General features: G+C 40.5%; 2 protein-coding genes across 4 annotated transcripts in view; one reads left to right on the plus strand and one right to left on the minus strand.

Moving 5' to 3' along the window:
* Positions 1–18,190, plus strand: part of slc30a9 (solute carrier family 30 member 9) — a 26,910-nt gene extending 8,720 nt beyond the window's left edge. For 2 of the 3 annotated variants that reach the window (XM_061685423.1, XM_061685422.1), the window contains exons 9-18: positions 114–181; positions 1,614–1,772; positions 1,871–2,006; positions 2,085–2,124; positions 4,164–4,235; positions 6,246–6,353; positions 7,659–7,824; positions 8,656–8,785; positions 8,864–8,977; positions 9,869–10,682. In XM_061685423.1, coding sequence (XP_061541407.1) covers positions 114–181; positions 1,614–1,772; positions 1,871–2,006; positions 2,085–2,124; positions 4,164–4,235; positions 6,246–6,353; positions 7,659–7,824; positions 8,656–8,785; positions 8,864–8,977; positions 9,869–9,913 — 1,038 coding nt within the window. In that variant the 3' untranslated portion in view covers positions 9,914–10,682. Of the gene's footprint in view, positions 1–113; positions 182–1,613; positions 1,773–1,870; positions 2,007–2,084; positions 2,125–4,163; positions 4,236–6,245; positions 6,354–7,658; positions 7,825–8,655; positions 8,786–8,863; positions 8,978–9,868; positions 10,683–17,023 lie in introns of those variants that run through there. The other variant, XR_009769171.1, reaches the window with a different exon arrangement.
* Positions 16,259–24,175, minus strand: grxcr1a (glutaredoxin and cysteine rich domain containing 1 a). The gene is made up of 4 exons (XM_061685424.1): positions 23,706–24,175; positions 19,642–19,881; positions 18,413–18,478; positions 16,259–17,190 (listed from the first exon to the last, which is right to left on the minus strand). Exons 1-4 carry the CDS (start codon positions 24,081–24,083, stop codon positions 17,011–17,013), a joined length of 864 nt encoding a protein of 287 aa, XP_061541408.1. The 5' UTR covers positions 24,084–24,175; the 3' UTR covers positions 16,259–17,010.

Below are 24,175 nucleotides of genomic sequence, written 5' to 3' on the forward strand. Positions count from 1 at the left end.
TTAGAGAGGGACAAACTATTAGAAACACCTTTAGTATGTTTTGTGTGTGTACTTGAATGTTAAATTATAATCTCATTAACATAATTATTTATTCCTGTAATGTTCTCCTAAAGCCTCGATCAGGCAAAAGGACAACATTTCTACAAGGCCCAGGCAAAGTGGTTATGGTCGCCATTTGCATGTAAGTGAAGTACAATAATTGTTTTTCATAATTTTTAGTTTTCAGTATTTTGGGGTGTAATTGCATGTGGAAGAGGAAAACTGGGTGCTGACATAATATTTGTCATTTTCAGGTCTCGTGCGTGGTATTATACATATTTTACTATGCATATATTAGTATGTAGTATTTTTTTAAGCACTTCAGTAGCTCATCCAGTGACGACAAAAAAAAAAATTGTGAGAATTTTGTCTCACATGAGGTCCTGTGGTGTCCTTAATTAAGATGATTGTGTTAGAGGACTCGTGCATGTCACATGAATGCAAGAAGTTTATTTCAATGAGGGTATGCAACAACAAAAACCTCAGTGAACATTCACACTGCTGTAGATTAAGATTAAAGCACATCAGAATATAACTATGCTTCACCATCCACAACATTCTGCACATCTGAAGGGAGCCAATAAAAAATCCAAGTAATGTTCGTTTACTTTTTAGAGCAGTACTAATTAACATATTGAAGTGTGTATTATTGTGGTTGTAGTTGGGAGATAATCGGAGGGGATCTAGTTGACTTCCAAGTTGTTCTAATTGTTTGAAGCCTGAAGAGCATACAATATGTTATTCTGTACCAAAATTATGTTTATTATTGTCCCCACATTTTTGTCCTTCTAAAACATTCACATTTCTCAATTGATTCAAATTTAAACTTTAAAATATTTGCCAAATTCAGTGCATCCGAGTTTCTATTTTTCACATTCCAAAAATCACCATTTTTCCACAGTTCCATAGTTTCCAATTCCACAACAACAACAAAAACATTCAAGTAAATAAGACATTAATCCAAAAATGTCAGTGTCTTTCAAGCCATTTTATGCCGCGATATTTCCATGTATTCACACCATTAAAACATTCACAAAATTCAGGACATTCACGCTACTATTCTTCACATGTCAAAAACTCCCAGTTTTCCCACAATTCTTCATTTTCACAATAAAATGCTGAAATTAAGAAATATTTTGCATCTTAATCTCCTTCCACATTTTTTGACCAATTCAATCCATTCTGTCGCTCATTGCCCATTTCAACTAATTCCCCAGCATTTCATTTGAGCCTCAGCTCTGTCAATCTTTCGCACGCAATTTCTACAGAAATCCCATTCTCTAGTTTTAGTTTTTCCCCAAAAGATATAATTTAAAGTGAGTTAAACTTAACAGTGTTTGAAGTAACTTTGGAACATTTCTAATTATCATGCAACTATAACAGGAAGTTAACCATTATATAATACAACTCAAATAAAGCTAAAATCTAGAAACTATTCTTCGAAAACGACTTAAAGACATTGTAAATCAGATTTTTGTAAATAACCTTTAAGACTATATTGCCCAGCCCAATGTTTTGATAATTTTCACTGATACCAATGAACTTGACACTCTACTGCCTTTCTTTGCGTGCAGAAATGGGCTGAACTTCTTTTTCAAGCTGCTGGCATGGGTCTACACTGGTTCAGCAAGCATGTTCTCAGAGGCCATCCACTCTTTAGCCGACACCTGCAATCAAGCCCTGCTGGCTCTGGGCATCAGCCAGTCTGTACGGAACCCTGATGCTGGGCACCCGTAAGCCTTAGTTTTATGTGTCTCTGTCATTATAAGAGGAAGTAGAGGTCGTTACAGAGCACCAAATTAAAAGATTGTGGATGTGATGGCTCCTCCAGGTATGGCTTCTCCAACATGCGCTACATCGCGTCCCTCATCAGCGGCGTGGGCATTTTCATGATGGGCGCCGGGCTCTCCTGGTACCATGGTATTATGGGACTGCTGCACCCGGAGCCTATTGAGTCTTTATTATGGGTGAGTGTCACTTCAGACTGCCTCTCGTACAAGTCAGACAAGAACAAAAATAAAGGTCTGTACTTTTGTCTGTGGCAGGCATACTGCATTTTGGCGGGTTCTCTGGTGTCTGAAGGAGGTACGTCCGGTAATGTACACTCAGATCTTTAAACCCCTGCTATTAACAAGGGATATTGATCTAGCCCTGTCGTGAGTAGTGAAAATGTACAAATTATTGAGATTAAAAAATGAATGAATACATAAATAAATAAAGGGGGTTGTAATTTCCCATAGATGTCACAAAATGATGGCAAAGCACTTAAAAGGCAGAGGATCGTAAAATAACTCATACTGGTATCAGAATCAGCTTTTTTGGTCAAGTATGTAACAAGACACAAAAGGAATTTGTCTCCGGTAGTTGGAGCCTCACTAGTATGACATCAAAGCCACTATGACTAATTATACATTTAGGACATAAAAAACGCACATGGAGAGTCATTGAGCAATGAAAGACTACCACGAGTGTGGTGATACTGATATAATGGCATTGTGCAAACGATGCAGTTCTCAAGCAATTTAGAGCAGTTTAATGTGCCTTCAAGTGCTATGAGTTGGTACAGTGAAGATTGTGCAAATGGTGCAGAGAGTTATCAAACATACAGTGGGGCAAAAAAGTATTTAGTTAGCCACCAATTGTGTAAGTTCTCCCACTTAAAAAGATGAGAGAAGCCTGTAATTTTCATGAATAGGTATACCTCACCTATGAGAGACAAAGTTAAGGGGGAAAAATCCATTGTCTGATTTTCACAAAATATATTAGCAAATTATGGTGGAAATAAGTATTTGGTCACCTACAAACAAGCAAGATTTCTGGCTCTCACAGACCTGTAAATTCTCCTTTAAGAGGCTCCTCTGGCCTCCGCTCGTTACCTGTATTAATGGCACCTGTTTGAACTCGTTATCAGTATAAAAGACACCTGTCCACAACCTCAAACTGTCATACTCGAAACTCCACCATGGCCAAGACCAAAGAGCTGTCAGATATTAGCAGTCAGATATTTACAGTACGACATCAAAAGACACGCAACAAGGCTAAAACTAAAATAGCTTTTGGATTCAAATATACTGTACAAGATGGCGGCGTGATATAGAAGCATATTCTCCCACCTTTTGTTTTCCCTGTTAGCGCCGTGTCGCGGTCCTTTCAGTGTAGTTTGAAGCCAGGAAGCAGTGCGGCGTCGTTGGAGATACTTTCACAAAGCCAAGTATACGTGAAGCAGATGGCGGCAGAACCTGCAAAGTCTTTACTGGTCTTTGTGAAGAGATAAAGCTCGTCCACTTTGTTGGGTAGGGAGTGTAGATTTGCGAGGTGAATCGACAGAAGTGGCGTTTGAAATGCTCGCTGTTGAAGCTTAACTTGCACTCCTGCACGCGTTCCTCTGTGGCGTCGTCTTCTCCTCCTCCATACGCCATAGAGTTCAGCCACTCCACTCGTGAGTAACTCGGAGAAAAAAACTTTGTGGAATTGTGAAAGCTGGAGAAAGAAGGATTGGAGTAGACTCCCAAATGTTTAGCAAGTCTTCCCTAGTGTAGGTAAGTCGCGTAACAACACAGAGAATAAACAGCTAAGCATCATGACCATGCATCTAGCATGTACACAATCATGAACCCATGTTACATGAACGACTATATAGTAGCTCTTGAAAAAGTATTCAACATGAACAAACCACCTGTAGACGAGGCCTATAAATAGTGTTCGCCAGCATACTAATAATACTCTCACACGAATTGACGCGATAGCACATTCGGGCAAATAAATATGTGCACAAACATAGGTGATCACTCACCTTTCGGCATTTACACACAATAATAAATCTCAAGGAATACAGGCAAATTTAACGGCTAGTCTACCTGGGCTATGAGTAGTAGCAAAAACATAACTGCACCAGGTGCATTCAAGGACTGCTAACAAAACAGGATGTCTCGAAAAGACATCATCATTGAAGATTACATGAGATGGCACCTTTTATTGCTTTGGCCTGAGCACAAAAATAGACAAACTTTCAACAAATAATGGGATAGGTTCCAAAGCAAATTTACAAATATCAAAACGCAAATATGCGGGGTTTCACTGTACTGCAATTTGTACTCTGTTGTTGTTGTTTTTTTCTTCTACAGCCACACTACTGGTAGCGATCAATGAGATAAAGAGAAGTGCCCAAAACCACAGACTTTCCTTTTATGAATATGGTATGTACAACTCAAGTACCATACTGCTGTAGATGTATGTCCAAAAACACACAAGGAATTTGTCTCCGCTAGTTGGAGCCGCTCTAGTACGACAACAGACAGTCAATTGACAGAGAACACTTTGGAGACAGAAAGACATTGACAAAAAAAAACAGTCACTGAGCAGTAAAGGGTTGCTAGTTATCTGGTAATGCCGGTACATTTTTTTTTTTTTTGGGACAATTGTGCAAAAAGTCAACTGCTGTTGGTCAATTAAGTGGGAGGCAAGGCAAGGCAGCTTTATTTCTATTGCCTATTTCATACTCAGGGTAACTAAATGTGCTTTTGCATGATTAAAAGCATTTAAAAACCAGCCATTTTGTCTCTTCAGTATGTCACCACCTTTGAAGTTATGCGAAAGAGTAGTGGAGGCTTGACTCAGGACAGAAGTGAGTATTTGCAAGCAACAGTATGGTTTCATGCCTAGAAAGAGTACCACAGATGCATTATTTGGCTTGAGGATGTTGATGGAAAAGTACAGAGAAGGTCAGAAAGAGCTACATTGTGTCTTTTTAGATCTAGAGAAAGCGTATGACAGAGTACCCAGAGAGGAACTGTGGTACTGCATGCAGAAGTCTGGAGTGGCAGAGAACTATGTTAGAATAATAAAGGACATGTACGAGGGCAGCAGAACAGTGGTGAGGTGTGCTGTAGGTGTTACAGATGAATTTAAGGTGGAGGTGGGACTACATCAGGGATCAGCCCTGAGCCCCTTCCTGTTTGCGGTGGTGATGGATAGGCTGACAGATGAGGTTAGACTGGAATCCCCGTGGACCATGATGTTTGCAGATGACATTGTGATCTGCTGTGAAAGCGGGGAGGAGGTGGAGGAACAGTTAGGAAGATGGAGGCATGCACTGGAAAGAAGAGGAATGAAGATTAGCCGAAGTAAGACAGAATATATGTGCATGAATGAGAGGGGTGGTGGGGGAAGAGTGATGCTACAGGGAGAAGAAATAGCGAGGGTGGAGGACTTTAAATACTTGGGTCAACTGTCTAGAGCAATGGTGAGTGTGGTCAGGAAGTGAAGAAACGGCTCCAAGCAGGTTGGAACGGGTGGACGAAGGTGTCAGGTGTGTTATGTGACAGAACAGTCTCTGCTAGGATGAAGGGCAAAGTTTATAAAACAGTGGTGAGGCCAGCCATGCTGTACGGATTAGAGATAGTGGCACTGAAGAGCCCACTGGAAGCAAATCTGGAGGTGGCGGAAATGAAGATGTTGAAGTACGCTCTCGGAGTGACCAGGTCGGATAAAATTAGAAATGAGCTCATCAGAGGGACAGCCAAGGTTCGATGTTTTGGAGACAAAGTTAGAGAGAGCAGACTTCGATGGTTTGGACACGTCCAGAGGAGAAATAGTGAGTATATTGGTAGAAGGATGATGAGGATGGAGCTGCCAGGAACACTACAGGAAGACCAAAGAGAAGGTTGATGGCTCTTGTGAGGGAAGACATGAGGGCAGTTGGTGTTCGAGAGGAGGATGCAGGAGATAGGCTTAGATGGAAAAGTATGACGCGCTGTGGCGACCCCTAAAGGGACAAGCCGAAAGGAAAAGAAGAAGTATGTTACCGCCTTCGCATCCACTGCGTGCATTGAAAGTGTCAAGTCTTGATTGTGATTGGTTAATCAGGACTAATCATTAACCAGCAGTGCTGGCATTATCCAAATTTAGCATATTAATTGGTCTAGAGATTCAAATGTATTTCATGCCCATGATCAAAGCCACTGGGTCCACTGCTGTGTCTAACGCAGCGGGTGACTGATGTAATAATTGCGCGAAACAACAAATTGATATTTTTAAATTTCTTGCCAACACTTTTAATGTGTGATTTTAATCGATTTCTTGTTAAAGCCCTATTTTACTCCCTTATGAATACCGGTAACCTAATATGAATTGTGAAGGTGAAAATAGAAACTAAGGTGAGCCAAAAAATGGCCATGGATAAAACTAAGGGTATATTTTGTTCGCAGTAATGCAGAGTCGAGACCCAAGCACCAACGTGGTGCTACTTGAGGACACCGCCGCTGTGCTCGGGGTCATTATGGCTGCAAGCTGCATGGGACTCACCTCGTTGACAGGTAAACGAGACGTAGCTTTGATTGCACCTCTGTCAACCTAATGAACCACAGAAGCTGTGAAGTTATTCTTTGTTTGCACATCCATTTTGTAAAAAAAATTCCAAAGTTGTCAAAAGCTTTATTTAGTTAGGTTGCACAATACGAAAAGTTAAACATACACAGGTATGTGCCAACAAATATTAATAATATATAATAACATTTCATGTGACCAATATAAAAGGATCTTAAGCAGTAATGTTGGCCTTCTGAAAAGTGTATTAAATTAATCTGCCCTCAGTGCTTCGGTGGGCCTCCTTTTGCATTAATCACAGCATTAAGGCGGCGTGGCATGGAGGTGATCAGCCTTTGGCACAGTCCAGCTGTTATTGTAGCCCAAGTTGCTTTGATATTGGCCTTCAGATCGTCTGCATTTTGGGGTTTCTGTTCTCTCATATTCCTCTTCACAATACCCCTTACATTTTCAATGGGGTTCAAGTCAGGCGAGTTTGCTGGCCAATCAAATACTGTTATTCCATGGCTACTAAACCAGGTATTGGTAGGTTTGACTTTGTGGGGAGATGGCAAATCCTGTTGGAAAATAAAATCATTTTCTCCAAAAAGCTTGTTGGCCGTGGGAAGCATGAAGTGCTCTCATGTTTCCTGGTAGACAGCTGCATTGACTGTGGACTTGATAAAAGACAATGGACCCACACCAGCAAATGACCTGACTCCCCAAACCATTACTGACTGTGGAAACTTAACACTGGACTTTAAGCAGCTTGACTTTTGTGCTTCTCCAGTTTTCCTCCAGACTCTGGGATCTTATTTCCAAATGAAATGCAAAATGTACTTTCATCTGAAAAGAGGACTTGGGACCACTGGGCAACAGACCAGTACTTTTTCTCCTTAGCCCAGCACAGACACTTCGGATGTTGTTTTTGGCTTGACACGTGGAATTCTACAACTGTAACCCATGTCATGCAGACATCTGTATGTGGTGGTTCTTGATGCACTGACACCAGCCTCAGTCCACTCCTTACGAAGCTCCCCCAGATTTCTGAATCGCCGTTGCTTGACAATCCTCTCAAGGTTGTGGTCATCCCTGTCACTTGTGCACCTTTTCCGTTCTCATTTTCCTCTTCCTCTTAACACTCTGTTAATATACTTAATGTTATTGATGGGCTTGAAGGTGCAGATCAGTATTTTATGTTGGATGCATTATGGGACAGGTGCTGTCACTGCTGCTGAAGTTATTGAGATGTGCCTGTATGACCGTCAACCTCTAATTTCCTTTCCAACTTGAGTCATGTGTCCTGTTTTACCCAGGTAATCCGTACTATGACAGCCTGGGCTCGCTGGGAGTGGGAACGCTACTCGGCACCGTCTCGGCCTTCCTCATCTACACCAACACGGAGGCGCTGCTGGGACGCTCCATACAGGCCGAGCGCGTCCAGAAACTCACAGAGATCTTAGAGAACGACCCCGCTGTGAGGTCAGCAGATGTTTCACGAGTCAAAAAGTTTCAGTTTGTATTGAAATATCGAGAGTGGCGGTCCCCAACAACCAGGCCGTGGGATGTTTGGTACAAGGTCAGACAAAGAGACTGAACAAAAAATATTTTATTGATCAACAGAGTCTGAAATTTGATTTTGAAAATCAGGTGCATCCACCTTTGCCTCTGTCAAAATGCTCATCTCGGTCATGTGATACTGGAAATTTTTAAGCCCACAAGCTAGCAAAAATGAGTTAAAAAAAAAAAAAAAAAAAAGCAAACGTCTTTGGAGAGTTGGCAGCTTCCAAGAAAAAGAAATTGCATTTAAGAGACGATGTCACCAGTCCTCCTTAAAAGACGAGTCCATCTATAGGTGATTTTCGCACACCGGGTCCACTCGCCATAATATGGTGACAGACTCGCAAATATGCCAATTAAGCCTTCAAACTGCCAAAAGAAAAAAGCCCTGAATACCTTGCTTCCATTTCTGACATCCTATCTTATATCTGTCTTATATTCTGAAATGAATGAATAACACAAAATTACAGAATAGACAGGACATACAGTAAGTAAAACATTATGGCTGTCATCGTCTCCCATCACCCTAAAATCGTTGTAGAGAAACCAGAGCAGGCTCCCGCTAATTACAACAGCAATATTCAACACAATGATGTGATGTATTTTTAATAAATTGTTTTAGTTTGAAGTGCTGGTTTGTGAAAATATTTTTTTATGTGAATCCGGTCTGTAGTGCAAAAATTGTTGGGGACTGCTGAAGCGCTGATCTAGAGGACCATCACCTTTTCTTCACACTTTTTCTGTCATGTTCAGAGCCATCCATGACGTGAAGGCCACCGATTTGGGATTGAGCAAAGTGCGCTTTAAGGCGGAAGTCGACTTCGATGGCCGAGTGGTGACACGCTCTTATCTGGAAAAGCAAGACATCGACCAAATCCTCAATGCAAGTCAAACACTTGTCCCATTGTATTTGTCACGTCGGGTGCACTCAATGGTGTTCTATGTGCGGGTGTCATTGCAGGACATTCAGCAGGTGAAGACGCCGGAAGAGCTGGAGAACTTCATGCTGAAACATGGTGAGAACATCATCGACACCCTGGGTGCTGAGGTGGACCGCCTGGAGAAAGAACTCAAGGTTAGTGAAACCTTAAAAAAAGTAAACCCACAATTTAAAGTGGTATTTTGACTTACAAGCACCGCAACTTAGGGGTTTCTCAAGTGACGAGCTGTCTCTTGATTGATGCAATTTATTTGCTTTGAGGTGTGATTGAGCTTTAGATTTGCTGCTGCTCAAGTTAAGTGGGGAAAAGTAATTATGATACTGTAATGCCCTTCCATGTGGGCAAGGAAAGCCACATTCGCTGGTACACCTTCAGCCAAAATGAAAGCAATCGCAAGGAGTTGCTGTAGGCCACAACTGACTTCAGTCACTTGGCCATGCCCCTTAAAGGCACAAATCCAACACACAAATAGTACAGTAAGGACAGTCATGTGAAAACGCGCATGATGGTTTAATTACTTGTTGGAAGCTGAACTTGCTAAAACTGTGTTTTCTTTATGGCTGGCGTCTTCGGACAAAAGTTAAATACATGTATAGAATTTATTTATACAGATATGATATGTAAACACAAACGAGGCCTAAATATCGACTATTGTCATCTTTGGTGGTTCTGTGGTGAAAATTAAAAGACGCCCCCCTTCGCCATTTACCCGAACTTGGAGGAAGTGCTTCGGCCCGTTTTGCCGAATGCGGAAGTAGGTTGTGCGTATAGCAGATTACAGTTTGTAAAACCGATTTGTTTCTTTGCATACTGTTTTGTTATGTTTTATTATATTTTTATCCATCCCAATGGTATGTTTCTTTACTAAAAATATGTAACAAAATATATTTGTATTTTGGGGTGGACTAGCACGACTTGATGATATTTCACTTAAATTGAGTTAACGAGCTTGGTCATAAGTCAAGGTGCCACTGTATACCTTTTCAAAATGATGACTTGAGTTGTAACGCTCGCTACCTCCACAGCAACGTAACCCAGAGGTCCGCCATGTAGACCTGGAGATCTTATAATAACACTGACGTGACGTGGAAGAACCTGCAAGATGAAGAAGAGCCAAAAGGACACGCAGGCTTGCATCTGCTGTCCACTTTGCATTCCTAACTAAAAGCTCCACCCCCTCACAGGCCTCCGTGCAACAACACTTGAACATTATTGTGACAAGTTAACGGTATGGAATAGTTTCAACACAACCATATTGTATGACAAAGTTCTGACTACTCCTTGATGACTCCACAACATGAAATCATGTTACCGATCAAACTACCTGACACACCAAACCAATTTTTATTCTTGACGGAACAACTATTTGACACACTTAATGAAGATTAATATGATTTATTACAAATCATCTATATACAAAAGTGTTCAGGCTCAAATAGTGAACTTTGAGTAGAATGAACTGCAAAACTACAATTTATCGAACCACATGACTTCACAATGTGTATTATGAAGACTGAACTCCAGTATATGAACCGGTTTTGCTATTTGTAATCCAACAAATGACATTTTATTTATTTTGTGCTCTGAAAGGCACTGACATGCCTCGTTTGGCAAACGATGTATGAAAATTGATTTGCCCCTTTTCCACTCAGTGTGCTGCCATGTTTTTATTTTGAAGCCCGTCTTATTCGGGGCCAAGGTCATTTCATGTGAGTTAGTGAGAACAGTGCATAGTGTTGACTCGTGAGGGTGTGTGTGGGGGAGGCGGGATGCATACCGTACTGATGCAGCAGTTGGAACAAATTAGAAACAAATATTTATTAAATTATTTTAATTTCAGTTGGTGCTGTGGATGCCCTTTATCTTGACACGTTTTAATCTGTCAATCACTGTAATCGACCGAATGTACATTCAGGTCTTTGCAATGATTAAGTTGTCAGACACAGACAGTAATTTAACAGCATGTTTATTATTGCGGTTGTATTTTGCAGTGGTGTAAAACTTGCACTGTATCATACTGAATCGGTTCCTAATATTTTGTCCCCCTCAGTACCACTGCAAACTGCATCCACACTAATAAGCATCCGTCCATCCATTTTATGTAGCGCTTGTCCTCCTCATGAAGGTTGCTGGTGAGCTGGTGCCTATCCCAACTGACTTTGGGCGAGAGGTGGGGTACACCTTGGAGCGGTCGCCAGCCAATCGCAGTAATAAGCATATTATTAAGTTTATTTTTTTAACAGTAGTATATTTGATATTGACATTTGATTTGGGCCAAATTATCAAAAGTGTGGTACATGTGCTCTCTCTAGTGGTACGTGAAGAAACGCTGAATTAAATGTTCAAACTGCATAATCTTCGTTTATTAAGATTTAATTCAGTGCAGAACATTTTGTTAAATACAGTTCGGTTGTATTTAACTTTAAAATACAGCACATTTGCCTTCAATCTTTTACAATGGTTTTCAAGCGTATTTCATTTTCCTACACTTTATTTAAGCGCAGTGTTACTATTCAGACTGAATAAATGATACAGTGGCTTATAATACAGCAATATTTATATACTTTTTAGGAATCAAAGTTCTGCGTTGGTTTCAATGAACAGGCTGACTTAGTCCTACTATATACTATGTACTTGTATGTTGGTCATTGGAGAGTAGTTAATTATTTATTTCATAAATAGTCAAGATTGCAAGACTGCCTGGTGGTGGAGTAGTCACTCCTTCAGGGACAGACTGGGAACCAAACCTCAATCATTGGGTTTGTAGAAGACATTTGATCACAGGTACAGTTGAAACCAAATGTTTACATACAGTGGGGGGGGTGGGGGGGGATTTAGTCAGCCACCAATTGTGCAAGTTCTCCCACTTAAAAAGATGAGAGAGGCCTGTAATTTTCATCATCGGTATACCTCACCTATGATAGACAAAATGAGAAAAGAAAATCCAGAAAATCACATTATGATTTTCCAAGAAACTATTAGCAAATTATGGTGAAAATAAGTATTTGGTCACCTACAATGATTTCTGGCTCTCACAGACCTGTAACTTCTTCTTTAAGAGGCTCCTCTGTCCTCCACTCATTACCTGTATTAATGGCACCTGTTTGAACTCATCAGTTTAAAAGACACCTGGGCACAACCTCATACAGTCACACTCTAAACTCCACTATAGCCAAGACCAAAGCGCTGTCAGAGGACACCGGAAACAAAATTGTAGACCTGCACCAGGCTGGGAAGACTGAATCTGCAATATGTGAGCAGCTTGGTGTGAATAAATCAACTGTGGGGGCAATTATTAGAAAATGGAAGACAAACAAGACCACTGATAATCTCCCTCGATCTGGGGCTCCACGCAAGATCTCACCCCGTGGAGTCAAAATGATCACAAGAATGGTGAGCAAAACTCTCCGAAGCACACGGGGCGACCTAGTGAATGAAATGCAGAGAGCTGGGGCCAAAGTAACAAAGGCTACCATCAGTAAGACACGACGCCACCACAGACTCAAATCCTGCAGTGCCAGACGTGTCCCCCTGATTAAGCCAGTACATGTCCAGGCCCGCCTGAAGTTTGCTAGAGCATTTGGATGATCCAGAAGAGGATTGGGAGAATGTCATACGGTCAGATGAAACCAAAATACAACTTTTGGGTAAAAGCTCAACTTGTCGTCTTTGGAAGAAAAAGAATGCTGAGTTGCATCTCAAGAACACCATACCTACTGTGAAGCATGGGGGTGGAAACATCATGCTTTGGGGCTGTTTTTCTGCAAAGGGACCGGGAGGACTGATCCGTGTAAAGGAAAAGAAGGAATGGGGCCATGTATCGTGAGATTTTGAGTGAAAACCTCCTTCCATCAGCAAGGGCATTGAAGATGAAATGTGGCTGGGTCTTTGAGCATGACAATGATCCCAAACACACCACCCGGGCAACAAAGGAGTGGCTTCGTAAGAAGCATTTCAAAGTGATGGAGTGGCCTAGCCATCATTTATTGTCATTTATTTGGAAGTGTCTGATGGGTTTGACAACATTTGAATTAATTAAACACCTGTGGATGTATTTGAACTCGGCACACCCGCAATAGACAGCTTCTGTGTGGAATATCATGGTAAAGTCCAAATAAATCAGCCAAGATATCAGGAAAACAATTGTGGAATTGCCCAAGTCTGGTTTATCCTTGGGTGCAACATCCAGATGCCTGACGGTGCCACCTTCATCTGTTCAAACAATTTTACGCAAGTATAAACACCATGGGAATGTCCTGCCATATTGTTGAGAAAGGAGATGGGTTCTGTCTCCTAGAGAAGAATGTCCAAACCGTACATATCAACCCAAGAACAAAAGCAAAAGACCTGTGAAGATGCCGGCTAAAGATGGTAAGGGTATGTCATTATCGACAGTACTCTACCCACATGGGCTGAAAGGGAACCCTGCCAGGAACAAGCCATTACTCCAAAACAAACACGAAAAAAAGTAACTAAAATTGAACTGTTTGGCTGGCAGAAAGGAGCATCATTATGTTTGGAGGGAAAAGACAGACGCTTTGCAAGCCTGAGAACAACATCCCAACTTTTTTATTTTCTTATTTTATTTGCCTTTACATGGTTTAAAAAAAAAAAAAAAAAAGCATTTAAAAACAAAGGCGGGGAGCAGCTTATGTACATTTAAAACAAAGAGAAACATAAATATATAATTAAAACAGTGTACAGTGCAAGAAAGATCATTGAAGTGTGGGGGTGGAGGCAACATGTTCTGGGGTTTGTATTTACAGGAGGGACTGGTGCGCTTTTCCAAATAGATGGCATCATGAGGAAAGAACATTATGCGGAAATACGCCAGGAAGTTAAAGCTTGGGCGCCAATGCGTCTTCCAAATGGACAATGGACGGAAGAACACTGCCAAACTGGTTACAAAGTGACTTGAGGATAACAAAGTCAATGTTTTGGAGTGGCCATCGCAAAGTCCTGATCTCAGTCGTATTGAAAATTTATTGGTAGACCAGAAAAGGCATGTGTGAGCAAGGGGGCCTACAAATTTGGCTTCGTGACACGAGTTGTATTTGGACAAAAGGGCCCAAAATCCTGCCAACTATTGGGAGAAGCTTGTGGAATGATATCCCAAATCTTTGACCCAAGTCATACAGTTTAAAGGTATTGGTACCAAATACTGTACTCCTGAACTTTATGTAAACGTCTGACATTGAAGAAAAAAATGAAAAATTAACAAACACTTCCCACATTCAAACTTTGACGTTAGAAAAGTCTGAAATCAGTCGAGCAGTTTACCCCGTTTTCTCATTTGCTCTGCCTTGGTCAAATGACAGAAGGGTTTATATTGATATAAACTATAGTGATAGCGGTGCCATCAGAGATTGCTTGGGCTTTTTTTTTATTTTTATTTTTTATTTTTTTTTTTGCGCTTTGTCGAGCATGAATGTGGCGTCCCATTTAAGAGCTCCAGATGGCGCCTTTGTACCGAAGAGGACCAGGACTCGCGTGGCAGAAGGAAGTGGGCGTTGACGTCATTGAGAGCATTTCCAAGCCGTCTGCGGATTTGAGCCACTTTCCCCGAAACATGACACTCGCCGCGGTTGCTGGACCTCGCAAGCAGTTTTCTCGTGTACGCGTTGCCTCAGTTGTAAATCGCGCGCGCGCGTTCCGTCGCGGGATCAACTGGACAACACCAGAACGCGTGCGTAAATGCGCCACGCTGGCTCCATTTTTAACATCACTTGACGATCGTCGGATCCTCTCTCTCGCCATCTGATGGGGGCTCAGTCTCGGTGCACCCCCACCCACCTATTCCAACCTCCGTCCGGCCATCCATCCACCATCCCATTGCGCCACCCCCTCCCTACCTCCTTCCATCACCAAGCCCAGTCTCTTAAGAGAGGACAACAACAACAACAACGTGCCAATGGCGGACCACCTCATCCTCGCATGCTCTACGCTTTTAGCCTCTTTACGGTGCTGCCTTGTGTGCTCATGTTCAAGCAGCATTGTACAGGGCTATGACAGCATAGAGAGATGGGCATCGATCGGTGACATCATCCCTGTATTTTTTTATTTTTTATTTATTTTAATTTTTTTTCTTTCTTTCTTTGCAAATCTTAAAGTCGACGACTGGAATATGACCCGCGTATGGAAATGGGGGCTGAAACCTCGCAGAACCTTATTTTTCTGCCGAGACTAGAATTCAGTGAACATTCTCGCCATGGATGCAAACGTGCAAGTGCACAATTGGCTCATTCAATCATCCCCTCCTCAGCATTCATATATTTCTATGGTGTGCCAACGTAAATAGTTTTTCTTTTTGTGTGCACGCTGAAGCAATGTAGGAATTCTTTTGGCTTTTATTGTGCTGTCAATGGATCATTAAAAAAAAAAAATCGGATTAATCACGATTAATCACAGGTTCCAAATATACCACAAAGTACCACATTTTGCCCTGAAATGGTATTTTAAATGTGTGCTTTGATGCAAAGAGAGTTCAGAGCTGCACTATATGTAAATTGCATTTTTTTTTTTTTTTTTTTTTTGAAGTTCCATCGGGGTGACTTTTAAAGCAAAATTCGGAAACCTCAGCATTGACCTGATCACTGACCTTATAGCAACCTGTGCCGCCTTTCAGATATCCATATGGCCGCAGTTAAAGTAAAGGAGGGTGTGTGGTCAAAATAATTGTGATTAATCTGAGTTAATACATGATTAATGCAATAGTTTTTTTTGTGATTAATCATGAGTTAACTAACTTTGGCAGCTCTAATATATATATATATATATATATATATATAAAGAGAGAGATGTTTTAGAGAGAAAAAAATCCTATGATGTGAATGCTGAGAGTCAACCATTAAAAAATATATATATATATATCTATATATATATATAGATATATATATATAATATTTGATTTGGATGAATGCTGAGAGACAAGCAATGAACCACATGGTCTTTGTGGTTCAAAATATGTTTCTAGGTTTGGTGAGGATTATTTTTTTGTTTTTTTCATTGCTGTTAATTGCTGAGAAACAAATATTCCCCTAAAAAAAATTACAATTATTGGGTGAATTCCGAGAGAGCTATTGTGGTTCAAAATGTGTTCTTTTTTTGTTTTTTTTGTTTTGTTTTTTTTTGTTTTAGAGAAAAAAAAGAAAATTCCTATCTTGTGAATGCTAAGAAACAGCCATTCCAAAAAATATATAATTATTTTTGGATGACTGCTGTGAGACAATCCCCTTAATGATTTCTTGTAACAAATTTTATTGATTTAAATGGTTTAGCCTTTACATAAATACTATTGTGCTTGGAAACACAAATATTCTTTCTTATTTAGTGAATGCTGAGATGGGCGTTCACACTAATATGCTTTCGTGTAAAAAAACAAAACAAAACCAAAAACAATGGATCGGTTAGACAAGCAAATTTGTTTAATATTCTCTGAATGGTGAGAGATTAGCATTTTCATGACTGCCATTTTGTTTTTAGAAAAAAAAGAAAAGCATCTACAATCATGCTGCAGTGCTCCAAAGGCAATTTTTCCTGTTCTGTAAATTGCTGAGTGACGAGCACTGACACAAATCCGATTGTGTGTCTAAAAAAAAAAAAAAAAAAAACATTTAATCGATGATTGCTGAGAGACATGCATTCACACTAACAGGATTGCATGTCAAAACAAATACCGGTTCGCTGCTGAGACAACCAATCACACTAAGGTGATTGCACATATTGAAATGCACTTTTTTTTTTTGTTGAATGATGAGACACAAGCATTCACACTCGTGATGTTCATTTTTTTTTTTTTTATCATTTACATGTATTTGCTGAGAGACACATATTTGCTTTTTAGCCTCAAAGCACTTTACTCAGCATCCAACCAGATTGCTCTGATGTCATCCCCGTACTACTCACAGCCAATAGGGGAGATTTTTTTATGCTATGTGGGAGTTTCTGTATGAATATGCAGTGATGTGATGTGATTTCTACAATAAATTAGTAACAGGAGCTTCTTGTTTCTTTCTCAGTCATGTCAATCACGTATTGACCAAATGCACAAAACGTACGTTTTATTACAATTTTTTTTTAATCACAATGGCAATAGAGCAGGGAAGAGTCATTTTTTTGCGGTGGAAGTCCCTGGAAGAGAAGAGATGTGTTCAGGCACTTGACATGCTCACTGGCTGCAGCTCCCGCAAGGCCGCAGTCCATTCTCGTTACAGGAAGTGCACTTGAGGGCTTTGAAGGAGTCCGTGAAGCAGTTGCGGAACACAGACATCTTGCTGCCATGGCACGTTGGGCAAGGGACGAAGGCGAAGCCCCCGCAGCTCTGGCACGTCTCAGGGTGCTGCACCCGCTGGAGGCAAGAACCATAACATGGGAGTAGGCGTCCAATTTAGTTAAGTATCCAGCACGCTCCACAAACCATGTCGTATCCATCGATTCGCAATTTACCGTTGCGATACTCAAAATACTCATGAAAGCAGAAGCCCTGATACAACTCTACCTAAAGTCTCTGTAAAGTAAAAATAATTATCCTATCTCTAAATTTGCTCGTTCAACGAACTTTTTCCCGATCGAAATCCATTCGTCAGCGGGACTTTGCTTCCTGATCAAAACAACTGATCAAAACAAAATCTGCCAAAGTTGCTAGTGGGAATGCTGAAATTCACCCACATTTGGGTGTTGTTAAGCCTTGAACATTAGGCAGAAATAAAGTTAAAGAGTCGTTTGCAATGTATTTATTTTAAAATGAGAGTATCTACAGTATGTATCACTGAGATATAAAAAGAACAACAGTATAAAATGGCTCATAAGAAAGTAGTAATGGGCCATTTTTGCAGTCGGCTCACAGTGTTGTCACCTGAACCCCCCATGGTGGACGTGACTCGCACTTCACAAGTTATATGTCAGTGGTATCGGTGTCGTAGTACTTGACCATTTTCTCGATTACGTGTACGTAAAGTATCGGCACCACTATCGGTATCGCTCCATCCATATTTTAAGATGCTTACGTGGGCACTTCAAAATATTTTTAAGGGGAATTTTCGCTATTCCCGTCAGGGCTTGGTCCCTAACCTCCACGAATAGCAACAGTTCTTTACCAATATAATCGTCTCAATTTATTTATCATTAGGTTTATTATTTTAGTTGTATTTTCGATTTGCCTGGTGGTATATGTATATTGTGGTCGTCTAGCTTGTATTTTACTGTGGTGTACTTTTGCACTGTATCAGAATGGGGGGAGTTGTTTTTATATTTTTGCCCCCCTTATTCAGTTACATAAAAGGGTTAAAATATTATTTTGACAAAATTATGAGTTTCCAATCACACACTCCGCTCAAATGAAACTGTTACTTGTCTTTAAAAAAAAAGTTTATCAAATCGGTTGTATAATATCAGTGTGTACCATAAAAGTAGCCTACATGTTCTGCATTGGAGTGGAGGAATACGTGTTGGAAGCCGAATCAATTAACAGGCCCTCGATTATTGATGCGCACTTAATCACTGTGCTAATCTTTTACACGGCTTGTGTCTTTTTGATGCTATGTGTATTACAATCAGATTTGATAATTAACCTCAATTTTTGTTAGAAGATCTTGCAGTTCTCCGGATTCGTTCATGTTCAGTATCTTCTCAGCACCCTGGGAAAAAAAAGATCTGTGTAAATATACTGCGCTCATCGCTAGGGTTACAATATTATAGTCTAACTCAATATTCCAATAAGGATATGTCACATTAATTTGAACTCTAAGATAATAAAATGGTCTACTCAACACTAAAATTACAAAATTACACACTATAATATAATAGTATGTATAGCATTATTCAAAATGAACAACAAATTATTGCACTCGTCGCCAGGGTTGCATAATTGTGCATGTTTCTTAAAATTACAAATGATCATTTTAAAAATATTAATATTAAATATTACATCACAAGTATTGCAAGATTATATAATCTTAAATAACTAATAATAATATTTAACAATACCTATTCCATAAAAAAAAATATTATTCATTTACACTAAAAAAAGAATAAACTATTAAGATCCTCACCTGGGTTGCAAAACTATGGAATTTTTATGATACTACATTACTGTGATACAATAACAATGTACAGTGTATATAAAAACAAAAGTCTACACACACACATATAAAAGCCAGGTTATTCTGATAGAAAAAATATGATAAATCATGTCAACATTTTCAACTATTATTTTCGACCTATAACCTGTACAAATCAATTTAAAAAAAACAGAGGTGAAATTAAATTAGCAACAGAGATTTAAACAAACAAACAAACAAAAGCCTACAAGAACATAAGAATTGTATTTGGGGTTAATCGGAAGCATTTTCAATGGTGGCAGGGTGTGCTGACTCCCATTTATCATGTGATAAATTCTGAAAACTGCCAAATTCCTTTTCTTTTATTTCTTCATTGAGTTGTGTGTGCTATAGGCCACATAAATGGTGGCAAAAGTTTTTCATATCACAAAAACCTGGGATTTGAACAGGGGTGTGTAGACCTTTTTTTTAATATACTGTGTATATAGTATACTGTATGTGTTTATATTTGTATATATATAAAATATAAAACAAAAACAATAAAACAATTTAATATATATATATATATATATATATATATATATTGTATAAATACTGCACTCATCACTCGGGTTGCAAAATGATGAGATTTTTTTTTTTTTTTTTGTCAAACATTATTCTCATATTTATTGTATAGTATTTCTTAAGGTGATTTTAACTGCACTGCTACCAATAATTTGTGCTGTATGTAAAGTACTGACCCCGAGGTAGTGTCCGTCTACGAAGACGACAGGCAGCGACGGAGGCTCTCCCACCCGCTTGCAGCGCTCCTCCAGCTCCTTGCCGTACTCGCTGTCCAGAGCGATGTTTTTCTCCATGAACTTGAGCCTGTGGTTCTGGAAGATCTTGCGTACCAGCTCGCAGCGCTCGAAGGTGGTCCTCACCACACGGAAGCTGGTGGTGTAGATGACCATCCGACCGAATTCCAGCAATAACTGCACCTGAGAAGAAGATTAAGGTAGTTATTTGTGTTTTGCATCTCACCTGTGTCGTGTGGGTGCAGCAACACTGACACTTTGCCACATAAAAGGTTTCAACACCCACACTTTTCAGCCAACCAGTCAGCAAAAACTCAGATTTTGAAGAATATCCTTGACGAGACGGAAGTGGCTGAGCTATAAAAAAAAAAAAATGCATTTGCCTGCTCAACAAGTTTGAATGAGCCAAACTTTCATTGTGTCAAAGCAATAACCCAGTAGACCAAGCATGTCAAACTTGTAACAGGCCATATGGGAGTCATTGTTTCCCTCAGAGGGGACAGTATGTCTCACAAATGTATAATAAAAGATAAATCTGAAAAAAATATAACTTGACTTTCAATGAAAATGTAAACGAATGAATAAATTAATTTATTCTGGAAAAAATATCACCTGAAAACTACAGCTTTTTCTTTGGGGGGGGGGGGGGGAAGACCAAAAAAAGATTCAATTGTTTTGTATGGAAAAACATTTGCCTTTTGGGGGGAAATGGAAAAATACGACCAACTTTTTTCTCCTATTTGGGATATAATGCCAGAGGCCTGAAATCAGGTCATTCGAATTTCTCGATCTTATCTACGTCATGAGCAAAGATCTCTGCCTACCTCTCCGCTCCCGAGCCAGCGCTGTCAACATAACAAACGCGTGTGCTCTCACAAGTGGGTCTTCTACATGGAGGCGACCAATCAGAGGAAAGGGGGCGGTCTTAGCCAAATATGGACAAATCAGATACAAAACTGGGTCAAACAGAAGTAGCTATCAGAGGGGGCTTTTCTGGACACACGTATGACAAAACTAAGGTGTTTTCTGGAGATGAAATTTACACTTTTATACTAAGTCCATGTTTATTTTTGCTTCTTGAAAATATATATTTTTTTTTTCTCTCAATGGAGTTGTCTAGGTTATAGGTCACATTAACAGGGAAAATATTTTAAATGACTAATTTTTTGATATAATAATAATAATTCATTTTATTTATAAGCGCCTTTTAGGGCACTCAAGGTCACTGTAGAAATATGGTTAAAAGAAGTCAAGCAATACAATAAAAATAACAGCATTCATCCATTTTCAGTACCGCTTATCCTCACTAGGGTCACAGGTTGGCGATCTTGAGTGCTGTTTTGGTGCTATGGACGGGGCGGAAACCAGACTGGAATTGTTCATAGAGATTATTGTAGGTGGAGTTGGCTTGGGTCTTTTCCAGGCTTTTTGAGAGAAATGGGAGCTTGGATATGAGATTATTATTATTTTTTTTTCCCCTGTATTGGGGTTATGGGTGTAATTTTGAATGTTGTGGTGACAATACCAGTAAAGAGAGAGTTGAGTGGATGACTTTAGTGATGAAGAAGAGCTCACCACTGAAGTAGGCTTGCTTTTAGCCTAGCTCTCTAATGAGCTGCACGCATAACATGGAACCGCCAAAAGGAGCCATCGCTGGACAGGGACTGCAGCAAATTGAGTAGAAGAAAATTTGCCTAACACAGCATGGCAGATGACAAGAGCAGCCAGGCAAACACCAGGCTAAATTGTAGCAGCCGTGAGGATTTATGGCCCCGGCGAGTGCAAACAGTGGTAAGTCACTGGAACATTCTGCACAGGTTGAACATTTAATTCAGTGATTATGTTGCATACCACTTGAGGGAGCCCGCGTACGTCGAGTGGTACTTAAACCACACTTTGAGAATCATTGTGATACAATCCACGTTAGTGAGGATAAGCGGTACAGAAAAATGGATGGATGGATGGATATTTAAGGGCAACATGGTGGTCCTTGTGTGTGTTTTTTATCCTACTATAAGGTTTAGAAGAATGCGCTGATTAGAATTTTTTCAACTTTGGTGCAGGTCAGCTCTCTACCCAGTGCCGTGTTGTTAGAAAGTTTGTTGTGTGGCGTAGTCACGTGTCTGCCCAGCAAAAAAAGGCCACAATGGAGGACAAGGTCAGCACGGAATTAAAGATTAATGATACATTCCGTTAAGTGTGTCAAATAAAACTAATCGGGGTAATGAATTCTCAGCACTTTGCTTTCTACTGTAGCGCCGCCGCACACAAAGAGCTACGTGTTCCTGCAAACGGGACACGTGCTGAACAGAGACATGCGTGTTTGAATGCAGGGGGGAATTATGAGGACGCACAGTGAGATTATTTTAGTTATAGCAAGAAGATGTAATACTACTAACTAGAGAACTAATGTAAATCGCATAGTAATCGAATTCAGTGCTCCTGCTTTGACATCTAGCGATTATCCCTTAAATGAGACGGATGACAAAGAAGCAACACGGGTCAAGTGGTCAGCACGGCTGCTAACAGTTTTGAGATTATGGGATTTCATCTTGCACGGGATTTGCCACGGCAACCACACGGGCACACACACACACACACACACTCACATTCAACATTAAGCATGTACATAACATTTATTCAATGGTGGGCATTGGGTAAATTAAAACACATGGCTTAGCTTTAGAAGAGTTGAGTCTGCATACTGGGCATTTTGTTATGCGTCCTTCCACTCGCTTGGGTCACACATGCTGTGAAGGTGCCAAATGCTAGGCTACGTTTGAAAGCAGTCAGCTCACTGATGGTCAGACGCGTGATACAGTGCTTTGACAGCCAGTGAATGAATCCATCAATCCACTTTCTGTGCCACTTATCCTCACTAGGGTCGTGGGCTGCCGGAGCTGGTGTTGTTAATAAATGGCTTTTGCTCTGCATAGTAGAGTTTCAAGTTGCACTTACAGACGTAGCGCCGAACTGTATTTGCTGACATTGGTTTTCTGAAGTGTTCCTGTGACATCAATGTGGAAAGAATATCAGAATATCACTACATGTAGTGATATTCTTTCCACATTGATGTCGGTTTTTGATGCAGTGCCGCCTGAGGGATCGAAGGTCACGGGCTTTCAATGTTGGTTTTCGGCCTTGCCGCTTACATGCAGTGATTTCTCCAGATTCTCTGAACCTTTTGATGATATTCTGGACCGTAGATGATGAAATCCCCAAATTCCTTGCAATTGTACGTTGAGGAACATTGTCCTTAAACTGTTCGACTGTTTTCTCACACACTTGTTCACAAAGAGGTGAACCTCGCCCCATCTTTGCTTGTGAATGACTGAGCAATTCAGGGAAGCTCCTTTTTTTTTACCCAATCACGGCACCCACCTGTTCCCAATTAGCCTGTTCACCTGTGGGATGTTCCAAACAGGTGTTTGATGAGCATTCCTCAACTTTTTTGCCACCCGTCCCAGCTTTTTGGGAACATGTTGCAGCCATAAAATTCAAAGTTAATGATTATTTGCTAAAAACAATAAAGTTTATCAGTTTGAACATTAAATATCTTGTCTTTGTAGTGTATTCATTAAATATAGGTTGAACATGATTTTCAAATCACGCAAATAATATTTTTATTTATGTTTAACCCAACGTCCCAACTTCATTGGAATTGGGGTTGTACAACAATTTAGGGTTCTTGGATGTCGAGTAATCATCCCTTTCAAGTCTGAAGATGCAGTGATTGATTCTAAACTTTGAACCTAACTCTCTCTTGCATCTTTGGATGGCTATCACAAACTATAGGGGGATGCATAATAGTGTTATTGCGTCAACATGAAGCAAGTATGCAAGTAAAATAAATTTAGGTCTATGAAAGGAATTCAAATCGGCATCAAAATAATATGCCCAGTGCAAATGTTTTCATAAAAAATATTGACCTAGTTCTCCAGCCCTGAAATAAATTCAAAAGAAAAAAAAAAAAACTTTCCAGTGGGGAGGTAATTAAAAGGACTTACATTGTTGCAATGTGGGAGGTTTTCAAAGAGCGCCTGGCCTGCGCTCACTTTGTGCTTGACCCCCCTCACAGTGCCATTCTTGCTGAGTATATTGACCCTTTTGGAGGTGAACGTCCGGTCCTTGGCGGCGCCAGCAGCATACACCAACAGCTCGTCAGGTTCGCTCTCGCTGTCATCCAGCTCGGATCCCAGGTACCCCCCGTAGGGGGGTCCGTCCCCGCTGGCCGCCGAGCTGCTGGTGCAGTCCGAGTCGAGCGAGTCGCTGGGCCCCTCATTTTTGAACATCTCTTTCAGCACGCGACCGCTGCTCCCCGAAGCCACCCGGAACCTCACCCGCTTCTGGGGATTGGCCTGACCCTCCGCCGCCGTCCCCTCCATTTTTTCTCCCCCCTCGCCTCCCCTTTACATCACGATGCACAATTTGGCTGGGCGGCCCGTTCCTTCTCATTCCAAGTTGAGTTTGCCGTGGA

Source organism: Phycodurus eques, chromosome 9, assembly GCF_024500275.1.
Source record: "Phycodurus eques isolate BA_2022a chromosome 9, UOR_Pequ_1.1, whole genome shotgun sequence".
NCBI classification, from domain to species: Eukaryota; Metazoa; Chordata; class Actinopteri; order Syngnathiformes; family Syngnathidae; genus Phycodurus; species Phycodurus eques.